Genomic DNA, 23,682 nt, shown 5'->3' on the forward strand with positions numbered 1-23,682 from the left:
TAATGCATCAGACTTAAAACATTCATGTGGACATATATAGTGTACCCACATATACTAAAACAGGTATGTTTGTTAGTACAGATACCTGTAGTGAAACATCTAAATGTTTCAACATTTAGAAGATGATGAAAGAACTGTAATTACAAATACTGTGTGGCATGTTGCACTGACCCCAGTTATGGGCTACTGTTGGGGGAGTCTGTATTCCTCCAAGTGAATACACACTCTTTCCACAATTCCGAAAGCCCATTTTAACTAACCAGAGAGACTGTATTTGATGATAGACAACTTTTCTCTATAATAATTACACAGTATCCACACTTGTATAACAAAAAACATGAACTCATTAATTTACTTTGACTACAATAACTCCACAGCTGCTTCCGTCTTGTTGAATAGGGTGGCGCATTGTCCCCCCTTTCCATTGGATCCCAACCCAGTCTGTTTTTCCATGGCATGTCCTTCTCATTTTGAAGTATTCTCTGGATAACAAACAAAATGATTTGTGTAAGAGCAATTGTATTCTGTAATTCCACTCATAAGACAACTCACGCTTTCCTCTTATCAGTTTCTGTTAACAACAACAATGTTAAGTTTATTGTAGGAGCTATTTCTCCATTATTTTCAGTTAAAGTTTAAAATGTAGATTATTTAGTTTATTTTTTTGTTTTGTAGTTGATTTATAATTAGAATGTTTATTAGAGAGTAATATAGGACACCTTCTGTCAAATTTTAATCGGAGTTTGATTGATGAGTGATTAATGACCCGTGACTAATTGATTTTAATTTCCGGTCACATGATGCCCCTCCCCCTATCCGGTCACATGATTCCCCTCCCCCCATCCGGTCTCATGACCTCAGCATGCTTAACACGTGTTACACTATATTCCCGCTAATTTCAATTCAACCAATAGGAACAGAGACAGGCTCCGAGTTTTATGAGTAATACAATTAAAGTATAAAAGAACAATAAGTGTTAAATAATCAAGAATAATATACGATATAATATATTTAAATAGAATGTTGTAATTAACTCCGGTTTTGCTCACCAACCCGTCCGTGTTTGTGCGTGTGTCCGGGCTGAATACTGGACAGAGATGTCCCTCAGGATGTCTCAACGCCATACATTGTTTAAGGTGAACTCCTTCTGGCCTCTATGAGTTTGAATTAGCCAATAGAAGCAGAGACAAGAGGGTTCAGTGTTAGAAAACCAATAGTAACATACAATATAGTATATTCAAATAGATTTGGATGTTGTAACTACATCCGTTTTTTTAAACGGAAGGTCTTTCTGATATACTGCCTGAAGCGGGACAGGTCCCAGCCATCAGGAAGACCCTCATGACCTCCGGTCATCATGCGTGACACGTGTGGCTCTCTATATTTCCGATCATCTCAATTGGGTCTCTATCGGGGGTTGATTGATATGGTGTAAAGGCCAGCACAGGATTCATTCTCGTGACTTTTTGGTGGGTGGGGGGTGGGAGGCCCCATGACAGTGCTGCTCACCAAGTCATTCGTGTGCGTGTGGGTGTGTGTGTGTGGGTATATAAAGACATATAGAAACAAAAGTCCCTAAAGAAAACCTACAGTTTAACTATTTTACTGCATTATTTATGGTAGCACAATTAGTCAGTGTTGACTATGAGTTTGTGATTTCCTTCATCACTTCAATTTTAAACTCTAATAGATTTTTTTTTTTCTGTAACACTTGCTAGTGTGATACATTTCAGTAAATGTTCCTCATTTGTACACGTACTTCTTAAGAATATGTGACAGACAGTAAACAGGCCTACTCAAATTTAACTTTTATCTTTCCGCAGTTAAAGAATTTGTCCAGACTTTTCCAGAATTTGGCCCGGCATCATTGTGAATGATTTTGTTCAGGTTTTTTTTTTTTGCTGTTGAATCAACACTGATCTTCCCACTGCTTCATATTTTCTCCAAAATAGTAAATCCTGGTTTAAATACATTCGAAACTCTTTTTTTTTTCTGTAACACTTGCTAGTGTGAAACATGTTAGTAAAAGTTCCTCATCTGTAAATTTATTTCTGAACAATATCTGACAGGGACTAAACAGGCCTCGGTGAGGTTCCCTTGGATTTCTATTGATTTATTGAATGTGTAAATATTTATCAAACTGAATGGCCATTCAGTTTTTATATAGTTTTTTTTTCTTTTGGTGTTTGTTGCACAAATTTAAATATATGCTGGCTATCAGCCAAAAATTCAATCAGTGAATTTGTGTTTTTTCTTAAATACTCCCTCTCACCGAGACTTACTTACATCTTCTGACAGCTAGCTTATAATAACTTATAATAACATTGACTAAGTTTGCTATTGGTACACTTTACCTAAAAATAAAAATTAAACATACTCACTACACAACCACGCTCCAAGAGTTGCTCACAACATGGTGAATTGTTTTGTTACCTTAAAAATGATCTGCAGCTTTTGTTCCTTGGTCCTAATGATGCTGTTCACTAATGTTCTCTAACAGACAGTTCAACACCTCTTGTAATTGATAAGCTTATAAATGATCAATGCGAAACATCAGTATGCGCTAAAGAAGATCATATCAGTCAGATTAAGTAAAATATCACTATACTCAAAGCAATCAAAATTATATTTCTCTGAAAGGTCATTTTTCCTTTTCAGAGAGTTTAGACTGTATAAAAGGAATCATTGAAATATACTATGAAATATTTAATCTGCTGCATCCCCATAATAAAACTTCAATTGTGAATTGAATGATTACATTGCATCTAGACACAAAAGAATCAACCGTTAATTAGTAATCATACTGACTAACAAGATCTGATCAAACAACAAACTTGACTACCTCAAGGGATTCTCACATTGGAGAATAAACTGTCTGACTTTCTTTAGCCACTAAATTTAACCTTACCAAAGTTTTGCCTTGGAGTAAACAGGTACTGAGTTTGAAGCGGATCAGATGCCTTCAGCCATCTGCTAAAGCTAGACTCCGGCCTTCCTCACTGTAAAATAAAACATTAGACTTAAAAAAAGTTCAAGCGAACATCACTTAATTATCATCGACTTGTTGTTTGTACTCATCTTAAACAAGTGGCAGGAACATTTGGATGTATATAAAAAAAAAAGCTTTATAAGTTAATCTATTTAAGTTGAGTCCATGCAACAAGTAAAATAAAATAAAAAGTGAATTATTTGAAAGTAGTGAGGATTTTGGGTGGTAAAAGTTGAACATCTTAACATGCCCAGACACTACGCCATTTCTGCTCAAGCAAACCAAAAGGTTTTGAACAGAACAACCATGTCAAATAATGAGACCGTGAATCTTTAATCTATGTAGCAAATATATTGCTGCTGCTGCTGTAAGCAGAAAATAAAAAAAGTTTTACGGAGAATAATATTTTGGATGAGTTTAAGAATATTGTTTGCCAAAATCACACGGTGTAACTACACTTGTCTTTTATATGTAGCAGTAATTGAATCTTTTGAGGCAATTGGTTGCATAAATTAAAGTAAATACGGTCTATTTTCCTGCTCCACATACTTAGCTAGCAATTTGCCAGTTAGCTTCCCAGTCTGAACTTCTGGGCAATGTCTTGATTCAATCAAATTTTCTATCTTGTATCTCCTGAACTCTGATATTTTGCTTGCTGGTCTTCATCGTGCTCTGAATGCAGTATCGGGTTTCTCTTACTTCAACCCGCCCAACTTACACCTGATTGGCATGTTAGCCTTTTGATTCCCTCCCAGCTAGGCGGTGCTTCACAAAGCAAACTGTTTGTCAAACTGTTGATCTGCCTGATGGCTGTTTTAGAAGATATGGTGACTGAGGTTTAGACAGTACTAGCCGGCTCATGCAGCTTGTTTTTACTAGATGGCTGTCCTAAAAGTACATATCTTTAAAATATGAATAAATACGTACAATTCCATAATTATTCGATCCAACGGTTATAGAAGTTTTGTAATAATGCAATTCAGGTATTTTACATTTTCTGGACTAAAGGAGGATTTCAGTTCAACACCTGTGGTTTCTTAATGTAAGTGTTTCTGCTACTGGACAAGAAACAGGGTTAAAAGAGGATTTAGAAAGCAAAATACAAAGATGATAGTTGTTTTTACCGAGAGCAAGGCTGTGACTAGTTATCAGGACAGCATGAGACCTGTAAAACTGTTGGGCATCTGCTCCAACAATTTATTAATCTTTAGGAAATATTTTTTGGACACAGCCATCCGCAGGAGCAAGATGAAGCAAGAACATCACAACATCAGATGTATTTTTTCATCCTTATATCCGTGATTTAAAACTATTTTTAATTTTGTGTCATCATTGTTCCCCTTTTCAAAGAGTCAATTATCTTTTCACCCCTGGAAAAGTGTCATGTGTTTATTATGAGTAGGATTAACCAAGCTGAAGGAAAACAAAGAAAAAGGAGAAATAAATATTCATTGATACAGAACCGAATCAGCAAATATGAACTTATGAAACTATTGAAACCTTCAAGAATTTTATGTTGTGTAAGATATTTAAGAAACTAATACTGAATCTGTGTTCATGAATTTCTTTATTTGGTTGTTATCTCTAAAATACGTTTACCTTTTGTTTTGTTGAACACCAGACATCTCATCTCTTTTCCACAGTTTTTCACTTAGTTCCACTACTGCAGTGGATTTTATAGTCAATGTTTAAAGCCAGCACAGAGTCTGAAACGATGGAGGAAATTTACGTCAATATGGAACCTGTTGGACAAACTGCATCTAATCACACAGGTAAGAACGAAGTTACAGAGAAATTTAGCATGTATTGAATTCAATTTTGCTAAGGTTGAGGTTTTTGTTAAGGTTCGAGCATCTCCAAAGAGAGGCTCTGCCTCCGTGCGGCTGTCTGTTTGGGAATCCTGAATGTTTTACTTTTGGCTGAACTCATCGCCCTCAGTGTTCACAGTGAGTCTTGTTCTAGTCATCTTAAAGATGTAAAAAGAGTAGATTTTACGTTTCTGTTATATTAAAAAAAAGTCATTGTTCCCCTTCTAAAATATTAATACTATTTACCTAACGATTCATTGTTCAGTGTTACCTCAGTTTAAATTCTACAGGCATAACCAAAATCATCAAACTATTTTATAAGTCTTAAGTGAAAATACGGTCTTGCCACTTCTTTTTGCAAACATGGTTGTTAATTTTTTTTTTTTACAGCTCATCACATGACAGCAGATTTTTCTGACATCAGCAACATTCTGACCGAGCAGAACAGCAGCAGCAAGTTTCCCTCCATGATCGCTAACTTCACTGAAACGGCTCCACGAGCTGAAGACACTTTAAGGTTGGTCAAAACTTTAAAAAATTTGGATCTCGTTAAAAAATTGAATTCTACTCTGAATTCTAGAGTATAACTAATAACTTTCCTTTTTGGTCTAAATGAATATAATGTAAATGAACAACTTTTATTTTAATTTATTAAGTGCTCTATCATTTGCGTGTGCTGAAAAACAACAATGTAAAACAAACTAAACTTTGATTTTTTTCTCCTTAAAGGGAAATTGTGTCCTACAGAACGAACAAACATCAGTTGTTCCTGTTCATCCAAGGGCTGCGGAAGAAGAGAAGACCAGATCCACTAGTGATGGATGATTAGGATCTGTGTTCACTGTGATATTATTCACCAACAATATTGTAGCTTATTAGTACGGTGTTACATAAAACCCTAAAGATAAAATGTACACTTCCAACTGTTGTGACCTGTATCTAATAACACAACAATTTTATCGCCTATACTCTGTGTTTTTCTTTCTTGTTAAAACTCTGACATGATAAACAAATGTTTTTTTTTTGTTTGTTTGTTTGCTTTTTTTTTTTGTATTTTTGCGGAGGATCGGTTGATGCGCTCTGATTGTGTATTAATGTGACTTTTACTACGAAACTTTATGGAGTTCCATTTGTGCCCGGTAATAGCGGATTAAGTTCTATCTTGGTAGAATTATATTTCTACATTTCCAATTATTTACTATCATTTGTAATAAAGTGATGCCAACACCACTGATTCAACAGTGAGGAGTTTGTTCTAGTCATCTTAAAGATGGAAAGAGTCAATGTTGTGCTGATTCTGAGTAACTGAATGACTTTTTATTCATTTCAGAGTTCAATCAGCGAGGTTATTCATTTTGTGATGGTCCTAGTCTATGAAAGAAAGAAACAAAGAAAGAAAGCAGCAAATGTACATGTTGGTTCCCCTGAAAATATGGATAAATTCAGTCATTGTAGGGTTAAAGTAATTTGAAGAGGGAGAAGCGTATAAACAAGTCAAGTCAATGACGAGTCAATGACTTGATGCAATCTGCATTTTTAACTCGGTTAACTTAACTTTTTGGTTTTTTTTACTGACTTTAATACATTTAAATTGCTACGTTGTTTGATAAGTAGAATGGAAATGACTTTTTTTGTAAATGGTTTTGAGATTACCTATTGTAAATTAGCGTTTTAAAAATCAACTGAATTGAATTAAGAAATTTGACCATCCGATTGGACTGAAGAGAAATGATGAGCAATGTTTTATGGGTGGATGAAAGCAAAGATTGGTATTTTTAATTTTTAATTTTTTTTTGTAACATCAAAAGTTCATTTTTGAGGCAAACTAAGAAATTTATAAAAATTTCAAATTGCATTTTCCTACATACCGTTGCCTGTTGTCTGAGCAGGTAAAGGTCATCCCTTGCAATAAAATGAAGCTGTTGTCTTAAATTTTATTTACAAAGATATAAGTCCTAATATTCTGTACAACATAATTCACAGGTTACAAATACTAAAAAAGTCAAGCATCAGAATCACTAAAAACTCATGACAAAAAAAAAATCTTGTGACAACAACCTTGCTCCTGAATTTGGGTCAGGAAAATAAAGCTAGAGAAGCAAACTCTTTCACATTTTAGATTTACAGATTCACAGGAAAAGCTACGTTTTCAACAACTATATAGATTTAGAAAAACAAAAAACAAATTTTAGGCATAACTATTGTATTTTACCTGCCTCAGGTGATTTGTTGGATCATTTTGTGTAGCATGATTTAGTAGTAGCATCATGTAGTACGATAGTGACAGAGTGCAACATCAGTGTTTACAATAAGTTTTGTATCTTTAATGGAAGGAAACATCATTTTTACATCAGTGGGATGTTAAAAGTCTTGTATGTAAACATCTTTTGGGGAGGTTTTTATTGTTTCCTTATTTATTGTTTCCTTAAAACTGTTTAAGGAGTGTTGATTTCATCCAAAATTTTAAGAGATTATAAAGGATTTAAAGCTAAAAAACCCCCAATGAAAATGTACTACACGGCATGCATTTGAAGCTTTGACCCAACACAGGGCAGGCTGTACACTGTGATGGAGATATTTGTCTCTTTAAAGATCTGTTCCAGGATCTTTGACACCTTTGACCACTGCAGCTGGTCCAGGCCACAGCCAATTCCAAGGGAGGAGATACGAGACAAGCAAATTGATTAATTATTCCCAATAAAGAAGAAGATTTAAGGGTATTTATTATAGTCATTTATTCACAGTAGTTCCTACAAACCGGGGTATTGATATCCTATTGACACCATTTTCTAAGCAGTGAGATTTCATGTCTTCCAGACTCTGTCTTAGGTTGACATACGTGGGTTTCTGGCTGGCTTTTTTCTTTGTGATCTGAGACACATAATAGGAAAGATACAGTTACCAGATTGAATAATGAAACAGGTTTTGGTCCTATGCAGTATAATTGTGGTATGTTTACCAGATAGTAGATGAAACGTTGATCATGTGTCAGGACAGCACACTGCCCCGGCAGCTTCTCTATTAGGACATACAAAAAAAATACAAAACAGGATATGATTTAGCATTTGCTGTTGAAATCAGACATTTGAATGAACTGCAAAAACATAAAATTTTTTTTCCAAAACAAAGATTTTAGTAACTAGTCTGACTCACTCTGCTCCTTTAACTCTGAGACTCGACCAAACTTCTTCTTGAACATCACCGCTATGCCTGCTCCCATGCGACAGTCTTCACTGATGCAGTGGGCCAAGGATTCATCGCGTGGACAGGAGAATAAATCTCCGGTGACATACTTCAATGTCCAGTTGGTTGATTGATAGAGTTTCTCAGTTTTACCCATGTTCATAATTTCTTCAAACGCAACTTGGAGAAAACTATAACCACAAAGTACCAAATTGGTAACGGCGCTTACTACAGCCTTGCTTATCCCCTCACCATCTATCCCCACACTAGGCTCTGTCTCATTGTTCCTTAAAGCACCACCCACATTAGCTGAATTTTTTTCCAAATTTGTCCGGGGGTTGTTAGTCCCAGTAAACTATAATAAGCTGGATTTTCTGTTTGCCTCAAAAATGAACTTTTGATGTTACAAAAAAAAATTAAAAATTAAAAATACCAATCTTTGCTTTCATCCACCCATAAAACATTGCTCATCATTTCTCTTCAGTCCAATCGGATGGTCAAATTTCTTAATTCAATTCAGTTGATTTTTAAAACGCTAATTTACAATAGGTAATCTCAAAACCATTTACAAAAAAAGTCATTTCCATTCTACTTATCAAACAACGTAGCAATTTAAATGTATTAAAGTCAGTAAAAAAAACCAAAAAGTTAAGTTAACCGAGTTAAAAATGCAGATTGCATCAAGTCATTGACTCGTCATTGACTTGACTTGTTTATACGCTTCTCCCTCTTCAAATTACTTTAACCCTACAATGACTGAATTTATCCATATTTTCAGGGGAACCAACATGTACATTTGCTGCTTTCTTTCTTTGTTTCTTTCTTTCATAGACTAGGACCATCACAAAATGAATAACCTCGCTGATTGAACTCTGAAATGAATAAAAAGTCATTCAGTTACTCAGAATCAGCACAACATTGACTCTTTCCATCTTTAAGATGACTAGAACAAACTCCTCACTGTTGAATCAGTGGTGTTGGCATCACTTTATTACAAATGATAGTAAATAATTGGAAATGTAGAAATATAATTCTACCAAGATAGAACTTAATCCGCTATTACCGGGCACAAATGGAACTCCATAAAGTTTCGTAGTAAAAGTCACATTAATACACAATCAGAGCGCATCAACCGATCCTCCGCAAAAATACAAAAAAAAAAAGCAAACAAACAAACAAAAAAAAAACATTTGTTTATCATGTCAGAGTTTTAACAAGAAAGAAAAACACAGAGTATAGGCGATAAAATTGTTGTGTTATTAGATACAGGTCACAACAGTTGGAAGTGTACATTTTATCTTTAGGGTTTTATGTAACACCGTACTAATAAGCTACAATATTGTTGGTGAATAATATCACAGTGAACACAGATCCTAATCATCCATCACTAGTGGATCTGGTCTTCTCTTCTTCCGCAGCCCTTGGATGAACAGGAACAACTGATGTTTGTTCGTTCTGTAGGACACAATTTCCCTTTAAGGAGAAAAAAATCAAAGTTTAGTTTGTTTTACATTGTTGTTTTTCAGCACACGCAAATGATAGAGCACTTAATAAATTAAAATAAAAGTTGTTCATTTACATTATATTCATTTAGACCAAAAAGGAAAGTTATTAGTTATACTCTAGAATTCAGAGTAGAATTCAATTTTTTAACGAGATCCAAATTTTTTAAAGTTTTGACCAACCTTAAAGTGTCTTCAGCTCGTGGAGCCGTTTCAGTGAAGTTAGCGATCATGGAGGGAAACTTGCTGCTGCTGTTCTGCTCGGTCAGAATGTTGCTGATGTCAGAAAAATCTGCTGTCATGTGATGAGCTGTAAAAAAAAAAAATTAACAACCATGTTTGCAAAAAGAAGTGGCAAGACCGTATTTTCACTTAAGACTTATAAAATAGTTTGATGATTTTGGTTATGCCTGTAGAATTTAAACTGAGGTAACACTGAACAATGAATCGTTAGGTAAATAGTATTAATATTTTAGAAGGGGAACAATGACTTTTTTTTAATATAACAGAAACGTAAAATCTACTCTTTTTACATCTTTAAGATGACTAGAACAAGACTCACTGTGAACACTGAGGGCGATGAGTTCAGCCAAAAGTAAAACATTCAGGATTCCCAAACAGACAGCCGCACGGAGGCAGAGCCTCTCTTTGGAGATGCTCGAACCTTAACAAAAACCTCAACCTTAGCAAAATTGAATTCAATACATGCTAAATTTCTCTGTAACTTCGTTCTTACCTGTGTGATTAGATGCAGTTTGTCCAACAGGTTCCATATTGACGTAAATTTCCTCCATCGTTTCAGACTCTGTGCTGGCTTTAAACATTGACTATAAAATCCACTGCAGTAGTGGAACTAAGTGAAAAACTGTGGAAAAGAGATGAGATGTCTGGTGTTCAACAAAACAAAAGGTAAACGTATTTTAGAGATAACAACCAAATAAAGAAATTCATGAACACAGATTCAGTATTAGTTTCTTAAATATCTTACACAACATAAAATTCTTGAAGGTTTCAATAGTTTCATAAGTTCATATTTGCTGATTCGGTTCTGTATCAATGAATATTTATTTCTCCTTTTTCTTTGTTTTCCTTCAGCTTGGTTAATCCTACTCATAATAAACACATGACACTTTTCCAGGGGTGAAAAGATAATTGACTCTTTGAAAAGGGGAACAATGATGACACAAAATTAAAAATAGTTTTAAATCACGGATATAAGGATGAAAAAATACATCTGATGTTGTGATGTTCTTGCTTCATCTTGCTCCTGCGGATGGCTGTGTCCAAAAAATATTTCCTAAAGATTAATAAATTGTTGGAGCAGATGCCCAACAGTTTTACAGGTCTCATGCTGTCCTGATAACTAGTCACAGCCTTGCTCTCGGTAAAAACAACTATCATCTTTGTATTTTGCTTTCTAAATCCTCTTTTAACCCTGTTTCTTGTCCAGTAGCAGAAACACTTACATTAAGAAACCACAGGTGTTGAACTGAAATCCTCCTTTAGTCCAGAAAATGTAAAATACCTGAATTGCATTATTACAAAACTTCTATAACCGTTGGATCGAATAATTATGGAATTGTACGTATTTATTCATATTTTAAAGATATGTACTTTTAGGACAGCCATCTAGTAAAAACAAGCTGCATGAGCCGGCTAGTACTGTCTAAACCTCAGTCACCATATCTTCTAAAACAGCCATCAGGCAGATCAACAGTTTGACAAACAGTTTGCTTTGTGAAGCACCGCCTAGCTGGGAGGGAATCAAAAGGCTAACATGCCAATCAGGTGTAAGTTGGGCGGGTTGAAGTAAGAGAAACCCGATACTGCATTCAGAGCACGATGAAGACCAGCAAGCAAAATATCAGAGTTCAGGAGATACAAGATAGAAAATTTGATTGAATCAAGACATTGCCCAGAAGTTCAGACTGGGAAGCTAACTGGCAAATTGCTAGCTAAGTATGTGGAGCAGGAAAATAGACCGTATTTACTTTAATTTATGCAACCAATTGCCTCAAAAGATTCAATTACTGCTACATATAAAAGACAAGTGTAGTTACACCGTGTGATTTTGGCAAACAATATTCTTAAACTCATCCAAAATATTATTCTCCGTAAAACTTTTTTTATTTTCTGCTTACAGCAGCAGCAGCAATATATTTGCTACATAGATTAAAGATTCACGGTCTCATTATTTGACATGGTTGTTCTGTTCAAAACCTTTTGGTTTGCTTGAGCAGAAATGGCGTAGTGTCTGGGCATGTTAAGATGTTCAACTTTTACCACCCAAAATCCTCACTACTTTCAAATAATTCACTTTTTATTTTATTTTACTTGTTGCATGGACTCAACTTAAATAGATTAACTTATAAAGCTTTTTTTTTTATATACATCCAAATGTTCCTGCCACTTGTTTAAGATGAGTACAAACAACAAGTCGATGATAATTAAGTGATGTTCGCTTGAACTTTTTTTAAGTCTAATGTTTTATTTTACAGTGAGGAAGGCCGGAGTCTAGCTTTAGCAGATGGCTGAAGGCATCTGATCCGCTTCAAACTCAGTACCTGTTTACTCCAAGGCAAAACTTTGGTAAGGTTAAATTTAGTGGCTAAAGAAAGTCAGACAGTTTATTCTCCAATGTGAGAATCCCTTGAGGTAGTCAAGTTTGTTGTTTGATCAGATCTTGTTAGTCAGTATGATTACTAATTAACGGTTGATTCTTTTGTGTCTAGATGCAATGTAATCATTCAATTCACAATTGAAGTTTTATTATGGGGATGCAGCAGATTAAATATTTCATAGTATATTTCAATGATTCCTTTTATACAGTCTAAACTCTCTGAAAAGGAAAAATGACCTTTCAGAGAAATATAATTTTGATTGCTTTGAGTATAGTGATATTTTACTTAATCTGACTGATATGATCTTCTTTAGCGCATACTGATGTTTCGCATTGATCATTTATAAGCTTATCAATTACAAGAGGTGTTGAACTGTCTGTTAGAGAACATTAGTGAACAGCATCATTAGGACCAAGGAACAAAAGCTGCAGATCATTTTTAAGGTAACAAAACAATTCACCATGTTGTGAGCAACTCTTGGAGCGTGGTTGTGTAGTGAGTATGTTTAATTTTTATTTTTAGGTAAAGTGTACCAATAGCAAACTTAGTCAATGTTATTATAAGTTATTATAAGCTAGCTGTCAGAAGATGTAAGTAAGTCTCGGTGAGAGGGAGTATTTAAGAAAAAACACAAATTCACTGATTGAATTTTTGGCTGATAGCCAGCATATATTTAAATTTGTGCAACAAACACCAAAAGAAAAAAAAACTATATAAAAACTGAATGGCCATTCAGTTTGATAAATATTTACACATTCAATAAATCAATAGAAATCCAAGGGAACCTCACCGAGGCCTGTTTAGTCCCTGTCAGATATTGTTCAGAAATAAATTTACAGATGAGGAACTTTTACTAACATGTTTCACACTAGCAAGTGTTACAGAAAAAAAAAAGAGTTTCGAATGTATTTAAACCAGGATTTACTATTTTGGAGAAAATATGAAGCAGTGGGAAGATCAGTGTTGATTCAACAGCAAAAAAAAAAAACCTGAACAAAATCATTCACAATGATGCCGGGCCAAATTCTGGAAAAGTCTGGACAAATTCTTTAACTGCGGAAAGATAAAAGTTAAATTTGAGTAGGCCTGTTTACTGTCTGTCACATATTCTTAAGAAGTACGTGTACAAATGAGGAACATTTACTGAAATGTATCACACTAGCAAGTGTTACAGAAAAAAAAAAATCTATTAGAGTTTAAAATTGAAGTGATGAAGGAAATCACAAACTCATAGTCAACACTGACTAATTGTGCTACCATAAATAATGCAGTAAAATAGTTAAACTGTAGGTTTTCTTTAGGGACTTTTGTTTCTATATGTCTTTATATACCCACACACACACACCCACACGCACACGAATGACTTGGTGAGCAGCACTGTCATGGGGCCTCCCACCCCCCACCCACCAAAAAGTCACGAGAATGAATCCTGTGCTGGCCTTTACACCATATCAATCAACCCCCGATAGAGACCCAATTGAGATGATCGGAAATATAGAGAGCCACACGTGTCACGCATGATGACCGGAGGTCATGAGGGTCTTCCTGATGGCTGGGACCTGTCCCGCTTCAGGCAGTATATCAGAAAGACCTTCCGTTTAAAAAAACGGATGTAGTTACAACATCCAAATCTATTTGAATATACTATATTGTATGTTACTATTGGTTTTCTAACACTGAACCCTCTTGTCTCTGCTTCTATTGGCTAATTCAAACTCATAGAGGCCAGAAGGAGTTCACCTTAAACAATGTATGGCGTTGAGACATCCTGAGGGACATCTCTGTCCAGTATTCAGCCCGGACACACGCACAAACACGGACGGGTTGGTGAGCAAAACCGGAGTTAATTACAACATTCTATTTAAATATATTATATCGTATATTATTCTTGATTATTTAACACTTATTGTTCTTTTATACTTTAATTGTATTACTCATAAAACTCGGAGCCTGTCTCTGTTCCTATTGGTTGAATTGAAATTAGCGGGAATATAGTGTAACACGTGTTAAGCATGCTGAGGTCATGAGACCGGATGGGGGGAGGGGAATCATGTGACCGGATAGGGGGAGGGGCATCATGTGACCGGAAATTAAAATCAATTAGTCACGGGTCATTAATCACTCATCAATCAAACTCCGATTAAAATTTGACAGAAGGTGTCCTATATTACTCTCTTTTATTTTGTTGTTCTAAATAAGTTTTTGGTTAATAATTCACTTAATTAGTTAATTGATTTCAGTTTGGGAAGTGGGTGTGTTTCACAGTATAAATACGTAGAGTTTAGATGAGTCTTTAGGCACATGGGTGGTCATATGGTTTTTTACCTGTCCGTCTGTCATCAGTCAGTTTTATCAGTGAGAACAGGTGCAGGAGTTAGGATAGGTTTATCCGAAGCCTGTAACTTGTTTTAGCAAAAGATTGAATAAAAGTAAACTAAGAGCATTTTGACTGTTTGACCTTTGTTGTACTGCGTAAACCAGAACCCATGATGCCCAGTATTGACTGTTTGAGTTTATTTCATTTTGTTTTGACCACTTTTTGAGATTTGAATTTTTTTTTTGATTTTGGAATTAAGTTTTCGGGACAAATAGTCAATACATTTATTGAAATTAATATTTACATAAACATTTAAATTAATAGAAATATTTTTTACATAATATATTTTGAAAAAATGTTATGGATAATATATTTCAATAATATATTCAGAAATCTGAATGTCACATACATTCAGATTTTTAACTCAATCTCTATGTGGTCACTTTGCAAATTTATTAATTTTTAATACATTTTAAAAATTTATTAGAGCTTTATTTACTGTATTCTTTTAGCTGCCTTTTGGGAGTCCACAAGCTCAGATGATACTTGTGCAGGATCTATTAGGAATACAGTTCTGGCTTCTGCATTGATGTACTAAAACAGATCAACAAAGTAAAGGGGCATAACAAAGAAAAATTTCATTAAAACTAATGTGAATATGTCATGCTCTATCCAAACCATAAAATGAAAAAATATTGATTATAGACAAAAAATCACAAACCAGCAACTTCCAGTGATTGTTGTTCACAAGGACAAATGACAGAACTGCTTCATAGTTGTCAAAGTTTACCTGAAATGGCATTAAAAATGTTCAAAAATTAAATGTTAACATAAAGACAAACTTTAAGCACATGTCTCGCAATTAATCTTTTCCCACATGTCAGTATTTACTTTTACTGACAATTTTGCTTTTCAATGAGAAGGTGTTTTAAAAATGATAAAATAATCAATACACTGTTTTACAAGAGTTAAGGTGCTAAACATTGCCCTGTACAGGCTGCTGTGGGATGGGGTAAAGCTTGCAGTGATGTTGATGTTAGTTACTAGGACACATACAAGATATCAAATGAAATTACTTAGCCAAGATTAATGTGGGTGCAACTAGATCAAGATTCTTACTTCTACTTTATTAAATGATTGACATTTACATTACTCTGAAATCTTATATGTAGTGTCCAGTACAGAAGTTTTTTTACATGTGGAATTAATTATGTAATGTTGTCTAAAGAAGTTGTCCATCCTTACTGCCATGTTCAGCTCCTTATTTGCCTGGATAACCCTCTGTGACACTTATATTTGGAACTCGCACGGAAGTGAACAATTACATTAATTTTGTCAAGTGTTTCAATGTTTAAAACAGCCAAGTAGTCAGTAAAACATGGCAATTCTTTCAGAACACTCTTTTAAAAACAACTCAGCTTTTAATTCAAACCTTTTAAAAAAATACATCTTGTTCTTCTTTTTATCAACAAGCACACATATTTGCCATAAACACATGACATATGATTTCATCTTCGAAGTAATTTTGTTGTCAATTTTGTAGCTCTGTGTAACTGATGTGTAACTGTGAAAGTTCTGTTCATTCATCTTATAATGACATAATATAGCAACAAAGATATCCATTACCTTTGGTAAACTTTGTCTAGGAAGCTCAGTTCTGTCCCCGAACAAAATCACACCAGCTGAGTAGTGATTCAGGATGTAGAAGGTGTCCATGACTCCCAATGCATGGGCAGCCACATGCAGAAGGCTTTCAATGATCTGCACAAGGAATATCAGCGTTTCCACATATTAAACATGCATCCAAAAGTCTTCTCACACAAATCTAAAAATTGGTTTGTATTAATCTTGAGATTGAAGATGTTTTACAAATGACTGAAACAAACACATACCTCCCCTGTCAACCATTGATGTGGTCGAAGAGTGCACAAGTCAGAATGATGAATCACAATGCTCCGACCTTTAATTTGTGACGGAACAACTGCTACTACAACTTCTGTACCACTCTTTTTCCAAAGCAAGGTTAACTGCAAATCAGATATAAAAAAAAAAACAAATCAAAACATTTGAAAGTAATACAACAAAAATGTATATTTTACAAAATTTAAATAATACTTTATGCTAACAGCCGGCCATAATAAAGACAAAATCTATACCAGACTGTAATACATATATGTCAGTTATGTTATCCCATGTTAACCACATTATGAAATTGTGAAATGCAAGCTATTATTACTTGTTTACTTCTAATGAAATTTAAGAAATGAAGATTACAAAAAAATTTTATCAGATAAATTCATTGTTTTAACAAACTAATTCTTTATGTGGAACTGCAACAGAGCCTCAAAGGTAGGTGAAACCTTACCTGTGATTCTTTATTATTGTTATCATCTTCAGCTTTGGTGATTTGTTTTTTTGGGCCTTTGGAAGTTCTGGGATTGGGTAATATCTTCGGGGGATTGAAATACTTGGATTTGGTCTTTGTCTGACCAGCAGAACTTTCCCTCTTGTTCCATTTTTCTTTGGGATCATCTGCCGGTTTATTCAAAACTCTGACAGTTTGGTCCAGAAGTTTGTCTGGCAGACCATGCTGCATAACATGTTCAACATACCGACCTTGTAAAGATGTATACAATTTTGTGATGAAGTCTGCTGGTCTGAGGTACTTTTTTTTGGCCAAGATGTTCTTTTTTACCAAGCCAAACCACAACTCCACATGGCAGTTTGTTTCTCTTGATTTGCTTGTTTTATTTGTTGCAGCAGATGTGGGTGTTTTGTACCGTGTTAAGTCGCCAAGTAACATTCCGCTCCACAGTGGGATGATTCCCATGTAGTTCTTCACAAGCACATCAACTATACCAGGACAGCAGTAATGATTTTCTGTGATCTCTGATTCCTCGGACAGAATGTCAACCTGAGCTTGGTCCCGTAAAACTTGGAAAGTCTTTGTAAATGGTGAGTTAGCAATAATGCTGTTGCTTTTGTCACTTTTGCTGTGCTGTGCTTCTGCTGTATGATGGCCATCTTCATCTTTCTCTGACTTGTTTTTGGAGATACAGCTGTTGAGGTATGCTTGACTTGTTTGTACTAAGGGGTTGTAATGTTTTGCATCAAATAGTACACACATGTTGTAAAACACCTCCATGGCAATTTGGAGGTTATTGCAGTTTAAAAGGGATGCGAAACAATAGCTTGCATACTCTTTTAAGCCTCGATCACGGGTCTTTGTCCCAAAAGCTTGTGTAACAGCCTTCATAATATGGGCAGAGCACAGGTGCAATACTGTGAACTTTTTTATTTCAACTTTATGTTCATGCACAATCTCAAACGCTCTGTCTAGGTACTTTGAAATATCCTCCTTGTTAAAGGCTAGTAGCACACTATTAATGAGAGCCCAGCTGTAGTCGGTTTCTATCTGTGCTATTTTGATTTTGGTAGTGTGGGTCAGTTTTCTGTTAAATTCCATCAACCAGTGTGAAATGGAAGGAACAGTATGGCTGTTGGTCAGTAGCTCAGTTATGGGCAAAGGAGGTTTGTCCTTGCCCATCCCTGGCAAAACCATAGCGTAATACAGAATTCTTTTTTCCTGACCAGGTATTTTTTGTACAACACTCCCTGTGGCATCAAGATGGAGGGTAACAGGTGATGAATTTCTTAGATGGTGGGCCAATATCTGTAATCCGGTGTCTGTTTGTAAATGCACTGCAAAAGGGTCAATGTGAAGTTGTTGGAAATATCCCTTGGAGTTTGAATTAATGCTTGTTTCTTTAATCAGTTTTTGTGTTAACATGAGCTCAAGTATTATGTCATCATGGAGTCTTGTACTCTTCTTTAATTCTGATGAAATTTTTCTTAAAACATCTTTAGTGAGGCTTTTCGTAATGTTCCCCGCTGTGATTTCTTGGATTGGTGTCTGCCTCAACTTTGAATAGTAGTATTTACTCACACCATCTGCTACAGCTTTGGCTATCTTACCTCTTTTTAAGTATTTTGCTGGTCTGAATCTCCATTCTTTTTTACGGTGTGTCACCGAACCAAGCCGTTTCACAATAAAAGAGATTTCGCTGTCAAATGGTTTAGGGATGTTCTTCTTTCTAAAAGTATAAATTGCATTGCATCCATTAAAGGTGCATTTGGCACGAGCAATAAAAAATGGACACTTTTTTTTACGGCTGCTGCTGAGTTTCACGTGTTGATATTTAAAGGAAAGTGTACAACATGGATTTATTTTGTTGAATTGATCATATAATATCTCAGTCCAAGGGTGACGTAATTGACTGTGGCGATGTTTGGGTTTGATTTTTTTCCATTTTTTTCTTGTTATCTTTATTTTAAAATTACGGGGGCCTGCCTTGCATTGTCTGTAGTCACTTTTGCTGTGTTTATGTTGTTTCTTTTTGTCCTTTTTTGGATTTATTCTAGATGTAGCACATTTCTGGTCATCATTTCCATCCTCTGTTCTTTCATTATTCTGTTCCTCTGTTTTTTCCTGTGTTGTTTCCTCATTCTGTTCCTCTGTTCTTTCCTGTGTTGTTTCCTCATTCTGTTCCTCTGTTCTTTCCTCATTCTGTTCCTGTGTTGTTTCCTCATTCTGTTCCTCTGTTCTTTCCTGTGTTGTTTCCTCATTCTGTTCCTCTGTTCTTTCCTCATTCTGTTCCTCTGTTCTTTCCTCATTCTGTTCCTCTGTTCTTTCCTCATTCTGTTCCTGTGTTGTTTCCTCATTCTGTTCCTCTGTTCTTTCCTCTGTTCTTTCCTCATTCTGTTCCTCTGTTCTTTCCTCATTCTGTTCCTCTGTTCTTTCCTCATTCTGTTCCTGTGTTGTTTCTTCACTCTGATCCTCTGTTCTTTCCTCTGTTCTGTCCGCATTCTGAGCCTCTTTTGTTTTCTCCTGTCCTGTCTGTTGTTGTGAATCTGGCTGTTTTTTATTGACTTCTACTTTGTCCTGTGACGGCTCCCTGTCCTCAGTGGTATTTTGTCCTGTGTAGTAAACAGAATGTTCTTGTCCTGTACTATTCTCTGCTTGATTTTGGGTCCCATTTCCAAACATCGTCATTGGCACATTGCCCTTCTCACTGATTTGGCTACCTAACGAGAAACATATCCAAAATAACACATATTAATTGTACATTTTTATTATATATGTATGTTAAATAAAAATCTTATGAGACCCTAGAAGGATACTGATAGGTGCTCATAAGAGCCCCTAACAGGAAAATTATAACTACTAATAAAAAATTTCACTTTATCATGCACAACAAACACCATGTTTTTCTAAGAGACATATTTTCCTTTTGTGTTTCTTTAATTTATTTATTTAATTTTGAATTAGATGGCTCTCCATCTTTGTGACACAAAAATATGCAAAGAATACTGTAACAACACTGTAACTAGCAAAAAAAAAAAAAAAAAAAAAAAAAGTACCTGTATTAAGCACCTTCGTCCTTATTCCTTTGCGATCTGAAGCCCAAATGACCTTCAACCACTTAAAATATTTTTTATCATTACTTTTAAATAGATAAAAAACAAGAGACAACCATTGGTCATAAGTTGGCACTGCCTCGCTAAACTTCAACGAAATGAAACACTTAATTATGGCATCAATGCCTCCTGCTGTTTCCCAAAGATTTCGATTTTTATCGCTCTGTCCTTTCCTGAAACGGCCCATTTTGACAAGAGCTATGACACGCTTTCTCAGGTGCGCTTCGTTTTCTACTTCTTCTTCTTTGATGATTGTCAAAAAGAAAAACAAGCTTTGGAGCATTAACGCCACCTACTGGTATCGTGTGTGTTTCATGAGGATTTCTCATATATACTTTTTTATATATTATCCATGTGTACTTATACATACTTATAAATGTACATATATAGAGAGCACTTTCACAGCACCTATTGCACCTTATACCTTTAAAAATTACTCTATTTTTAACTACACTTTAAAAATAGATTTGCATCAATAACCATTTTCACACAATAATTTTTAAGTATTTATTTGATATTTCAATAATTACAATTGATCCTTTTGTTCCAGGCTCTGCACAACTGCTCTTTGAAAAGTGAGGTGATTGTCTGGGTTGGGAAGAAAATTGTTAGAGAAAAACAAGCGACAGTAATGCTACGGTTTACTAAAACTAAACTTTGTGTACAGTCTATTAAGTGCCATAAGTGCTAAGTTAGAGTGACTCACCTCTCTTTTCGTTTTCTTTTTCCCTGTTTGTCCAAACACTATTTATATATTACAGGAGAGGCCATGTAAATGTGTGTGGTGAGTTTGTGGTATTTCACAACGGTGCTTATTGCTTAACGGTAATACATAAAATATGAAAAACAAACAGAAATATTGTTCCAGAGATGAATAAACCTTTCCTTTTTCCACCTTAGTCTGTCTCGAACATCAAACAAACAGAAATGCTGTTACGAAAGACCGACTGCAGATGCATACGTGACATAAGCTGGAAACTATAGAATTAAAGTCCTCAATTTCCTGTCTAAACTTTTTTTTAAAATTTATAATTAATTTAGATCGCAAACAAATGTCTGTGCCTCATCTAAAGAGACTATTAGAATTATTTCAAAGTGATTTTGACTCAATAGGTCACATGACCTGGAAGCTATTGAAGAAAAACTCTCAATTTTGATGAAATAAATTCTTTAAAAATTGAAAATGATTTAAAATGGAAAACAAATCTCTGTGCCTCAATTAAAGGGACTATTAGAATTATTCCAAAGTGATTTTGAGTCAATAGGTCACATGACCTGGAAGCTATTGAAGAAAAACAGTCAATTTTGAAGAAAAAAATTCCTAAAAAATGGAAAATGGCTAAAAATGGAAAACAAATGACTGTGCCTCATCTAAAGAGACTATTAGAATTATTCCAAAGTGATTTTGAGTCAATAGGTCACATGACCTGGAAGCTATTGAATAAAAACCCTCAATTTTGAAGAAAAAAATTCCTAAAAAATGGAAAATGGCTAAAAATGGAAAACAAATGACTGTGCCTCATCTATACAGACTGGTAGAACAATTTCAAAGTGATTTTGAATCAATAGGTCACATGACCTTGAAGCTATTGAAGAAAAACCCTCAATTTTGAAGAAAAAAATTCCTAAAAAATGGAAAATGGCTAAAAATGGAAAACAAATGACTGTGCCTCATCTAAAGAGACTATTAGAATTATTCCAAAGTGATTTTGAGTCAATAGGTCACATGACCTGGAAGCTATTGAATAAAAACCCTCAATTTTGAAGAAAAAAATTCCTAAAAAATGGAAAATGGCTAAAAATGGAAAACAAATGACTGTGCCTCATCTATACAGACTGGTAGAACAAGTTCAAAGTGATTTTGAGTCAATAGGTCACATGACCTGGAAGCTATTGAAGAAAAACAGTCAATTTTGAAGAAAAAAATTCCTAAAAAATGGAAAATGGCTAAAAATGGAAAACAAATGACTGTGCCTCATCTAAAGAGACTATTAGAATTATTCCAAAGTGATTTTGAGTCAATAGGTCACATGACCTGGAAGCTATTGAAGAAAAACCCTCAATTTTGAAGAAAAAAATTCCTAAAAAATGGAAAATGGCTAAAAATGGAAAACAAATGACTGTGCCTCATCTATACAGACTGGTAGAACAATTTCAAAGTGATTTTGACTCAATAGGTCACATGACCTTGAAGCTATTGAAGAAAAACCCTCAATTTTGAAGAAAAAAATTCCTAAAAAATGGAAAATGGCTAAAAATGGAAAACAAATGACTGTGCCTCATCTATACAGACTGGTAGAACAAGTTCAAAGTGATTTTGAATCAATAGGTCACATGACCTGGAAGCTATTGAAGAAAAACACTCAATTTTGATGAAAAAAATTAATTAAAAATGGAAAATGATTTAAAATGGAAAACAAATCTCTGTGCCTCAATTAAAGGGACTATTAGAATTATTCCAAAGTGATTTTGAGTCAATAGGTCACATGACCTGGAAGCTATTGAATAAAAACCCTCAATTTTGAAGAAAAAAATTCCTAAAAAATGGAAAATGGCTAAAAATGGAAAACAAATGACTGTGCCTCATCTATACAGACTGGTAGAACAATTTCAAAGTGATTTTGACTCAATAGGTCACATGACCTGGAAGCTATTGAAGAAAAACAGTCAATTTTGAAGAAAAAAATTCCTAAAAAATGGAAAATGGCTAAAAATGGAAAACAAATGACTGTGCCTCATCTAAAGAGACTAGTATAATTATTCCAAAGTGATTTTGAGTCAATAGGTCACATGACCTGGAAGCTATTGAAGAAAAACCCTCAATTTTGAAGAAAAAAATTCCTAAAAAATGGAAAATGATTTAAAATGGAAAACAAATGTCTGTGCCTCAATTAAAGGGACTATTAGAATTATTCCAAAGTGATTTTGAGTCAATAGGTCACATGACCTGGAAGCTATTGAATAAAAACCCTCAATTTTGAAGAAAAAAATTCCTAAAAAATGGAAAATGGCTAAAAATGGAAAACAAATGACTGTGCCTCATCTATACAGACTGGTAGAACAAGTTCAAAGTGATTTTGAATCAATAGGTCACATGACCTGGAAGCTATTGAAGAAAAACAGTCAATTTTGAAGAAAAAAATTCCTAAAAAATGGAAAATGGCTAAAAATGGAAAACAAATGACTGTGCCTCATCTAAAGAGACTATTAGAATTATTTCAAAGTGATTTTGACTCAATAGGTCACATGACCTGGAAGCTATTGAAGAAAAACCCTCAATTTTGAAGAAAAAAATTCCTAAAAAATGGAAAATGATTTAAAATGGAAAACAAATGTCTGTGCCTCAATTAAAGGGACTATTAGAATTATTCCAAAGTGATTTTGAGTCAATAGGTCACATGACCTGGAAGCTATTGAATAAAAACCCTCAATTTTGAAGAAAAAAATTCCTAAAAAATGGAAAATGGCTAAAAATGGAAAACAAATGACTGTGCCTCATCTATACAGACTGGTAGAACAAGTTCAAAGTGATTTTGAATCAATAGGTCACATGACCTGGAAGCTATTGAAGAAAAACAGTCAATTTTGAAGAAAAAAATTCCTAAAAAATGGAAAATGGCTAAAAATGGAAAACAAATGACTGTGCCTCATCTAAAGAGACTATTAGAATTATTCCAAAGTGATTTTGAGTCAATAGGTCACATGACCTGGAAGCTATTGAATAAAAACCCTCAATTTTGAAGAAAAAAATTCCTAAAAAATGGAAAATGGCTAAAAATGGAAA

General features: G+C 34.6%; 2 protein-coding genes across 10 annotated transcripts in view; one reads left to right on the forward strand and one right to left on the reverse strand.

Annotated features, from left to right (window-relative positions):
* Positions 1 to 23,682, forward strand: part of vps13c (vacuolar protein sorting 13 homolog C) — a 95,999-nt gene that overhangs the window by 6,165 nt on the left and 66,152 nt on the right. The window lies entirely within an intron of this gene.
* Positions 6,568 to 8,443, reverse strand: LOC116716530 (ADP-ribose glycohydrolase OARD1-like). The gene is made up of 3 exons (XM_032557355.1): positions 7,951 to 8,443; positions 7,757 to 7,815; positions 6,568 to 7,668 (listed from the first exon to the last, which is right to left on the reverse strand). Exons 1-3 carry the CDS (start codon positions 8,141 to 8,143, stop codon positions 7,528 to 7,530), a joined length of 393 nt encoding a protein of 130 aa, XP_032413246.1. The 5' UTR covers positions 8,144 to 8,443; the 3' UTR covers positions 6,568 to 7,527.

This window comes from Xiphophorus hellerii, unplaced genomic scaffold, assembly GCF_003331165.1.
Source record: "Xiphophorus hellerii strain 12219 unplaced genomic scaffold, Xiphophorus_hellerii-4.1 PGA_scaffold_63__1_contigs__length_250000, whole genome shotgun sequence".
Taxonomy (NCBI): domain Eukaryota; kingdom Metazoa; phylum Chordata; class Actinopteri; order Cyprinodontiformes; family Poeciliidae; genus Xiphophorus; species Xiphophorus hellerii.